Source organism: Scylla paramamosain, chromosome 27 (assembly GCF_035594125.1).
Source record: "Scylla paramamosain isolate STU-SP2022 chromosome 27, ASM3559412v1, whole genome shotgun sequence".
Lineage (NCBI taxonomy): Eukaryota > Metazoa > Arthropoda > Malacostraca > Decapoda > Portunidae > Scylla > Scylla paramamosain.
The window spans coordinates 15,376,809-15,386,808 of NC_087177.1; the positions used below are offsets into that span (position 1 = coordinate 15,376,809).

Consider the following 10,000-nt stretch of genomic DNA (forward strand, 5'->3'; position numbering starts at 1 on the left):
ACCTCACTGAACGTTTCCCTTTGTGTCTCACAACACAAGGGGGCAGTCACAGCCTGCTCTCTAAAGACAACTCTCTTCCTTCACACAAAACTACAAGCACCTAATAACACACACACCCTTCACTCAAAAATTTCGAAATCATCATGGCGACTCCTACACCAGCCTAGGAGTCCCCATCTGGGGAGGGGACCATAAATGTCCCCAGGTCGGACTGCCTTTCTGTCGACGACCCTAAGTGTCTTGACACCCCCCCTCAACTTTTTCTTCATTAAGTTCTGCAACATTCGCGGTCTAAGATCTAATTTTCAATCTGTAGAATACCACCTCTCCTCTTCTAAACCTCATCTTCTTTTCCTCACTGAAACTCAGGTGTCTGAGGAAACTGACAGAAGCCCCTTTTCTGTTCCCTCCTACTTTCTCTATCCTCATTTTCGATCCAAAGCTGGATATTGCGTTTATGTGCGCAATGACTTAACCTGCTCTCGTGCCCACGCTCTTGAATCTTCCGAGTTTGCCACCATCTGGCTACGACTACAGAGTCACTCTCAAACTAAATTTATCTATGCTGTATATCTTTCACCTAACTCCTCTGACTAAAAGAAATTATTTGACTACTTAACTTCCAAAGTGGATCACATTCTGACCCTCTTCCCTTTAGCAGAAATCTCCATTCTTGGAGACTTCAATGTTCACCATCAGCTTTGGCTTTCCTCTCCCTTCACTGACCATCCTGGTGAACTAGCCTTCAACTTTGCTATCCTCCACGACCTAGAGCAATTGGTGCAACACCCTACTCGTATTCCTGACCGTTTTGGAGATACGGCCAACATTCTTGATCTTTTCCTGACCTCTAATCCTTCTGCTTATGCTGTCACCCTTTCTTCTCCGTTGGGCTCCTCCGATCACAATCTCATATCTGTATCTTGTCCTATCGCTCCAATTCCTCCTCAGGATCCCCCTAAGCGAAGGTGCCTCTGGCGTTTTGCCTCTGCTAGTTGGGGGGACCTGAGGAGGTATTTTGCTGATTTTCCTTGGAATGACTACTGCTTCCGTGTCAGAGACCCGTCTTTGTGTGCTGAGCGCATAACAGAGGTGATAGTGTCTGGCATGGAGGCGTACATTCCTCACTCTTTTTCTCGACCTAAACCTTTGAAACTTTGGTTGAACACAGCTTGTTCTCGTGCTATACATGATAAGGAGGTGGCCCACAAAAGGTACTTAAGCCTTCCATCACCAGAATCTCATGCACTTTATATTTCTGTCCAGAACCATGCCAAGTCTGTTCTCCAACTAGCTATTAACAGAAAGTGTCAAAACCTTTCAAGATCTAACTCCCCTCGTGACTTCTGGCATCTAGCCAAAAATATCTCCAATAACTTTGCTTCTTCTTCTTTCCCTCCTTTATTTCAACCAGATGGCACCACTGCTATCACATCTATTCCTAAAGCTGAACTCTTCACTCAAACCTTTGCTAAAAACTCTACCTTGGACGATTCTGGGCTTGTTCCTCCCTCTCCTCCACCCTCTGACTACTTCATGCCACCTATTAAGATTCTTCGCAATGATGTTTTCCATGCCCTCGCTGGCCTAAACCCTCGGAAGGCTTATGGACCTGATGGGGTCCCTCCTATTGTTCTCCGAAACTGTGCCTCCGTGCTTGCACCTTGCCTAGTCAAACTCTTTCAGCTCTGTCTGTCAACATCTACCTTTCCTTCTTGCTGGAAGTTTGCCTGCATTCAGCCTGTTCCTAAAAAGGGTGACCGTTCAAATCCCACAAACTACCGTCCTATTGCTTTAATTTTCTGCCTATCTAAAGTTTTTGAATCTATCCTCAACAGGAAGATTCTTAAACATCTATCACTTCACTACCTTCTATCTGATCGACAGTATGGGTTCCGTCAAGGCCATTCTACTGGTGATCTTCTGGCTTTCCTTACTCTTTTAGAGATTTTGGTGAAACTTTTGCTGTTGCCTTGGACATATCAAAAGCTTTTGATAGAATCTGGCACAATGCTTTGATTTCCAAACTACCCTCCTACGGCTTCTATCCTTCTCTCTGTACCTTCATCTCAAGTTTCCTTTCTGACCGTTCTATTGCTGCTGTGGTAGACGGTCACTGTTCATCTCCTAAATCTATTAACTGTGGTGTTCCTCAGGATTCTGTCCTGTCACCCACTTTCTTCTTATTATTCATTAATGATCTTCTAAACCAAACTTCTTGTCCTGTCCACTCCTACGCTGATGATACCACCCTGCACTTTTCCACGTCTTTTCATAGACGTCCAACCCTTCAGGAAGTAAACATTTCACACAGGGAAGCCACAGAACGCTTGACTTCTGATCTTTCTAAAATTTCAGATTGGGGCAGAGCAAACTTGGTATTGTTCAATGCCTCAAAAACTCAATTCCTCCATCTATCAACTCGACACAACCTTTCAGACAACTATCCCCTCTTCTTCAATGACACTCAACTGTCCCCCCTCTTCTATACTGAACATCCTCGGTCTGTCCTTTACTTATAATCTGAACTGGAAACTTCACATCTCATCTCTAGCTAAAACAGCTTCTATGAAGTTAGGTGTTCTGGGACGTCTCCGCAAGTTTTTCTCACCCTCCAGCTGCTAACTCTGTACAAGGGCCTTATCCGTCCATGTATGGAGTATGATTCATATGTTGGGGGGGATTCCACTCATACTGCTCTTCTAGACAGGGTGGAATCAAAAGCTTTTCGTCTCATCAACTCCTCTCCTCTAACTGACTGTCTTCAGCCTCTCTCTCACCATCGCAATGTTGCATCTCTAACTGTCTTCTACCGCTATTTTCATGCTAACTGCTCTTCTGATCTTGCTAACTGCATTTCTCCCCTCCTCCCGCGGCCTCGCTGCACAAGATTTTCTTCTTTTTCTCATGCCTATTCTGTCCATCTCTCTAACGCAAGAGTTAACTAGTATTTTCAATCATTCATCCCTTTCTCTGGTAAACTCTGGAACTCCCTGCTTGCTTCTGTATTTCCACTTCCTATGACTTGAATTCCTTCAAGAGGGAGGTTTCAAGATACTTATTCATCAATTTTTGACTACTGCTTTGACCCTTTTATGGGACTGGCATTTCAGTGGGCATTTTTTTTTATTGGATTTTTGTTGCCCTTGGCCAGTGTCCCTCCTACATAAAAAAAAAAGAATGTAATTGTTTCGTATGCCATACCGTTTTTTATATAACGTAACATCTAAATGAACTAAAAATAAATGCATTTCCAAAACTCATATAGTTTTTGGTAGCCATCGCCCATCATAGCGTTGGTTTCTTGTAATAATTAATCTATTCTTAGTATAACTTACTATAATGTCACACTTCCTTATCATACGTACAAATTGCATCCCACCAGTTGACATTAGGTATTTTGTAACTATATTGCACAAAGCACTTAGCACTTCGAAACAGTTCACAAACAAGGTCCCTTAGAGTCATAAGGCACCGCATGTGGGAGTGCTTGGTCCTCTTGCCCCTTGGGAACACTAGCCAAGCACTCACCACTTTATTCGCGCCGCCATGTGATCCCGTTGTTGCAGTGTCATAAAGCAATCATTCAATCACTTACCTTGTTGGTTCTGGTTTTGTAAGCTTTGATGTAGAAATCTGTAAACAGCACCTGGAAAATCGCTGCCATGACCATGATGATTTTCATAAGAGGAAGACCAGCCGGACACCCGAATACAAGACTCTGCAGGGGACATCAGCGAATGGTTAGTCGCAGTATACATCCATGCAATAAGAAATACATACGAGTAATGTTGATGAAACTAATACGTCAACAGCAACAACGAATTGTTATTAATTATGAATAAGCGTAAATGATCTGCCATCGCTTCATGGGAACTTTGCCATTTGAGATCATCCTTTACTGACCAAATTTGATACAGTTATTTTTTTTTCCAAACGGCTACTTTTGCAAGGAGACTCAGAGTAGGTAGGCACTTTCACGTGTGTTCTAAAACAGGTAAACCAGCAATTGGCATCATGCCAAGCAACGCTAGTGTACTTGTAAGATGTACTTGAAAGTGCCATTTTTACCAACACAACAAAAGGAAGCGTTGCTACATTCCATCTCTTCGTATAAAAAAATGAAAAAAATATAATAATAATAAATGGATAAAAACTGTTCTCCATAAAGTAGGGTATTACCATACATACATTCACATACAAATCGGAAGGTAAAGGAAAAATAAGAAAAGAAAAAGTTGTTTAACAAGGTGGGTGGGGGGTGGCGTCTTAGAGGTGAGTCTGTAGCCTTGCTCAACACTCAACTTACCTGAAGACTCAGTGATCTTCACAGCAGTGAGCTACATTAAGCTAGTTCAACGATATCAGGATTGAGGACAGAAGAGTTGGCACCAGTTGAAAGTCATCAAGTGACAGCAGTATCAGTTCCTTCAGTCTGGCCAGTGTGTGTGTGTGTGTGTGTGTGTGTGTGTGTGTGTGTGTGTGTGTGTGTGTGTGTGTGTGTGTGTGTGTGTGTGTGTGTGTGTGTGTGTGTGTGTGTGTGTGTGTGTGTGTGCGCGCGCGCCATCCATGAGACTTTCCGACACCATAATGTTAAAGTAATGTTTTGATTTTTTTCTCCTGGAAGTCTCACAATTACCATACGCACTGTCTCATGGTGATGCAAAGTGAGATGAGATGTGGCGTGGAGGGTCAAGGCAGACCATTGTTGGAAAGTGTTCATTTTACCAGAAATGAGAGCAGAGAAAATAGCAAAACATAACTTATGCACCACATTTACGCACACACACACACACGCACACACACACACATATATATATATATATATATATATATATATATATATATATATATATATATATATATATATATATATATATATATATATATATATATATATATATATATATATGTGTGTGTGTGTGTATCTCTGTCTGTCTGTCTGTCTTTTGTCTTTATCGCCATGTCATGACCTACCTGTAGGGAATGGACGAACATGGTAATGAACTGCACCATCTGGAGGGTGGTGAGGTACTTCTTCCACCACAGGAAGGGTCGCACGCGAGGACCCATGGCTGCCAGCAGGTAGTACGTGTACATCACAATGTGGATGAAACCGTTCAGGAAGCCGAAGAACGTGGTCTGACCACCTGAGAGAGAGAGAGAGAGAGAGAGAGAGAGAGAGAGAGAGAGAGAGAGAGAGAGAGAGAGAGAGAGAGAGAGAGAGAGAGAGAGAGAGAGAGAGAATGAGAGAGAATGAGAGAGAGAGAGAGAGAGAGAGAGAGAGAGAGAGAGAGAGAGAGAGAGAGAGAGAGAGAGAGAGAGAGAGAGAGAGAGAGAGAGAGAGAGAGAGAGAGAGAGAGAGAGAGAGAGAGAGAGAGAGAAATTAAAATTACATATTTCCATTTGTATCATGGTTATTCTTACCTTCTCGTTGTTTTTTTATTTTATTTTATTTTTTTTTTTCATTTCAAGCTCAGATTCGTGTCAAGAGCATCAATGCTCCCGGCTTGTAGTACCGAAATGAGAAGGTGGCTGTCTGGCATATTTAACTTTCACTTCCAACATGAATGCCTCCCACACACGTCCTTTCTTTTTCTCCGGCCTACCTATGTGCTACCTTCCTTATGATCATTATCTTCCCCTAGGCTTTTCTTCATTCCGGTCGTATCTCCCGCCTCCCACCTCACTCACCATTCATAGCCTTTTAAGCCGCAACAAGACATTTGCCTCTATTGTAATGTGTCACACAGAGTCCCTCTTTCACACTTTTTATTTGCATCTCCACCACTTCTCTAAACAGTGGATGAGTTGCAGGGCTTGACTCGCAACGTTTATTTCCTCTTGCTTTTCAAGTTCCTGAACGTAAAATTTCTAAAAAAAGAGTATTTGAATGTCTGTATGAAAGAAATCTTTGTTGGATAAGATTTTCTCATGCCGATACAACATGAAGCAAAACTTACCAGGCTCGTGTCGGACGCCGTACCATAAACCGATGGGCATGAGGGCATGATGAGCTACGTGGAGTAGGGAGACGTGGGTGTACTTGTGATTCAGGACGAAGAAGATCTGAATGTCGAATCGTCATTTGGTTGTTAGGCTATGTCTTCTCTCAACAATAACGTCTTGAAATTAAAGTTACTGGGATGATTGTAACAAAAATTGTGACTTGTGCATTGACTCCATTGAATCTCAAATATTATGTAGTCATATAGATTACAATGATCTAGATAGCTCTCATTTGTTTACTATTCAAATTAATGAACTTGGATTGACTTACAGTATCGAAGAAGTCAAGGAACTTGGATGCGTGGTAAGAGATGGCAGCACGAAGCATCTGTATATAAATAGTACAAGTATTCAGTATGTTACAGGTAATGTGTAAAAAGGAAGAATAATGGCACCTAAAACACAACAAAAGTTAAACAACCGAAACAAGACAAATTGTAGCTGATAGAAATAACAAACATTTGCCTCACTCGTGAAACCATTTTGAGTTACATAAGAAATCAAGAATTTATAGAATAGACTAAACATTTACAAGCTATGGTTTTTATTTCTTCTATTTATTTATTTATTTATTTATTTTTTTTTTCTTTGCAGGAGGACAAGCGGCCTAACCTTGAGGGCGGAGGGGCTGTTACTGAAGTCGCAGGGTTGACAGATGAAGGAGTAGGAGCCAAACCAGCCAGCTACACCTGCCTGAGGAAGGAGGAAGGTAAGAAGGGTCAGGCAGTACGAGGGTGCATCATCACTTAAGATCTTGATGCCTGGACGCCGCAGTACCATTAACACATGTCTGCTATGTAAAAGATCCCATGTTATTTTAGCAGTGTGTGTCTGAGTGTTATCTTCAGGACGCCGGGTTTTTGCTGTCACTCTGAGACATCGATGTAATAAAGAAAATACAAATATGCACCGTTGATCCCTCTGTTATATTGCCTTAGACAATTACAATGCAGTATGCAGTCGAGGGTTCAGTGGAACTTAACCTTGGCATGGTGAACAAGCTTGCGCATTCCAATCATCAGAAGGCGTAAACTGAAGAGATGCAGTCATATTAGGACGTGGTGTCTAGCATTCCCTAAACACTGGGAGAGGTGCTTTCTTTTAATGGAATCATACTCGTGGACATGACAACACGTTAATCAATACTTTGCACTCAGTCATACAGGTGCGAGTGTGGTTCCTGTAAGCACCATGGGCCACTAGGCGTTACAAAACCCATCTTGTAGACCTTGTATGGCGTAGGCTACCGGTTGATGGTACTAAAAAGAAGAAAAATAAAAATAAATAAATAAATAAATAAAAATAATAATAATCATAAAAAATAAAATAAATAAATAAAAAGTGGAACTGTGGGCGTCATAGCTTCAGGCATCGAAGTGAGAGGGAGACGAAGGAAGAGAGGAGAAGAGTATGAGGTGTGCGTGTATTTCGCAGTCTTAAGGCAGGTGGCGTGGTAATTGGCAGTGCTGTAAAAAGAAAGAGAAAAAAAGAAAAGAAAAAAAAACAAGGAAAAAGACGTCAGACACCCTCTCTTTCATGACTTACGTGAGCAAGCTGACCCCTGATACCATCTTGCAAGAGGTTGACGATCACGCGTAAGTTTTGCTTCTATAATAGCGATTGTTATGGGTCAGCATAGCATGACTTTCTCTGCGCCCCTTGCAGCTGGTGAGGCAACGCGGGAACAGTGAGAAAAATAGGTCAGCAACACTCAGTAGAAACCACGTTGAGGAAGGGAGGGGGAGTAGAGAGAGAGAAAGAGTGTGTAAGGAGGTAAGGCAGGTGAAAGGGGATGGAATGAATACCCCTTAAGAAGGAGAAAGGGAAAGGTGACGAAGGCGAAAGTGAAAGGATGGGCATTAGGGTTTGGGCGCCGCTACAAGAAAAAATACATTAAAGAAATGGCGTGGTGGGATGAGAGAGAGAGAGAGAGAGAGAGAGAGAGAGAGAGAGAGAGAGAGAGAGAGAGAGAGAGAGAGAGAGAGAGAGAGAGAGAAAGGAACACACACACACACACACGCCCCTAAAGGCGCCGCACACGTACCGGTACAGACTCAGTGCGATTCCCACCATGGTGCGAGCCATCAATCAATAGTCCCTTCTAGATTAGACTTACCTTTAGGATTAATGTTAAGTATTTCCCCACCCCCTATGTACATTTTCAGTTTGTTAACTGCCTAAATAATAAACCGTTTATTGTTATTATTATTATTATTATTACACACACACACACACACACACACACACACACACACACACACACACACACACACACACACACAAACACACAGAAAAGAGACAGACACACAGACAGACAGACAGGTACATAAAGGCAAGACAAACTGGTAAGGAGAGAGGAGGCAGACAGTTACACCATAGATAAATGAATAAATAGATAAATAAAAGCAGAAAACTTACCTCCCAGAACATCCAGCTGCAAAACACAACCTGCACAATATTGTAAAACACCATCGTTCCCCGGAGCCACTTGGGGGTTTCGCGGCCTCGCATCAGGCGCGGTCCGATGTAGGTGACGCCGGCTATGTAGGCGAGGGATATCAGTAAGGTGGGAGTCGGGGAAGAATAGAACCAGGAGTCAACTCTCGGGTCCTTCTTCATTTGGCCGAGCACACTTTGATTTCCGTAGAAGTGCAGAAACAATGTGAGAGCAGCAGCTTTGATTCCATTAGACTTCAACTTTGCAAGCATCTCATCTGTAGGAATGTTAAGTAATAGTGATCACCGGTGGACAAAGAATGAGTGGTGGCTGTGTTCCTTGCCTCATAAACTCTTGTAATACAAGGGTGTGAAGTATTCACGAAAACGTGATGTACTGAAGGAATATGAGATTAGGGGATGCTAAGAACAAGGAGGAGTAACTTACATAACTAACATACATATGGACGTGATGTATTTACTCTCACGTGATGCTTCATTTTAGGGCTGATTTAGTGAAATTGTCTCGATGGGATATGATAAATGAGATATGTTTAGCTAATAAAAATAAATTCAGACAATTTATCCTATAACAGCAAACTTATGGAACACCTTCCATTTCAGTCAGAAAACAACCATGACAATTATTTTTGTTGCAGACTATGAGATATTCTGTTATATTAGTCATTGTATTTGATAAATCATATCAATAGTTTATTAATAAAAAGACTTTTGGAACCTTGCAATCTGTGTGTGACGTCCGTGCTATCACAATTTATTTTTCCCATGTCTTCTAAAGCTATGTACTCATTCGTCTGTGTTAATGAACACCTTAACGGACTGTCTCAGATATAGTCTGCTTAAAGTCCACTGCCAAAAGAGGAACAAAAAGTTTCAGATCAGGCAGCAGTTTCATATATGTGTCGTGATGCTCCTCATTTGAAACAGTGCAAGTCACTGGAAGGCGTATGACAGACAGGCAGAAGATCATGTCTGTCATCACCAGAATGTGGCAGGTAAGATAGTTGAGCAATCACCTGTGTTCGGTGGCCCCTGTGACTTGGCTCTGGTGTCATGATCGAGACTGCGAAGGTCTGCCTGCTTGGTGTCCAGAACCTGGTGGCAGCGCCCAACCTCGACCGGGTGTTGAGAGGGAGTGTCGTGCTCAAGAGACTTAGGGTTATACGTCCTCCGAAGATGGGTCATCTGCTCTGCGGTTTCGTTTGGAGCCATCCTACGAGAGACAACACAGTTTGTCAACCAGCAAGATTCTTTACTACTTGATGATGATAATAATAATAATAATAATAATAATAATAATAATAATAATAATAATAATAATAATGATAATAATAATAATAATTACTATTATAACTTTTATTTACATCAATATGTCTAAATATGCAAATATATAGCTACAATACAATATATAAAGCTACATACACTTGTATCACAATAATCAAGGTTAAACATCAATCGTAGAAACTATTAGAATCCTTGTGAACTATTCAGAATTATAAACGCAATAAATATAAAAAAGATAAAAAAGAAAAAA

The 10,000-nt window shown here is 41.6% G+C and overlaps 1 protein-coding gene across 1 annotated transcript in view; it reads right to left on the bottom strand.

Moving 5' to 3' along the window:
- Positions 1-10,000, bottom strand: part of LOC135114276 (very long chain fatty acid elongase AAEL008004-like) — a 13,462-nt gene that overhangs the window by 742 nt on the left and 2,720 nt on the right. The window contains exons 2-8 of the mRNA XM_064030157.1: positions 9,483-9,679; positions 8,428-8,723; positions 6,622-6,702; positions 6,281-6,337; positions 5,964-6,069; positions 4,978-5,150; positions 3,599-3,721 (exon numbers count right to left, since the gene is read on the bottom strand). Coding sequence (XP_063886227.1) covers positions 3,599-3,721; positions 4,978-5,150; positions 5,964-6,069; positions 6,281-6,337; positions 6,622-6,702; positions 8,428-8,723; positions 9,483-9,678 — 1,032 coding nt within the window. The 5' untranslated portion in view covers position 9,679. The remainder of the gene's footprint in view (positions 1-3,598; positions 3,722-4,977; positions 5,151-5,963; positions 6,070-6,280; positions 6,338-6,621; positions 6,703-8,427; positions 8,724-9,482; positions 9,680-10,000) is intronic.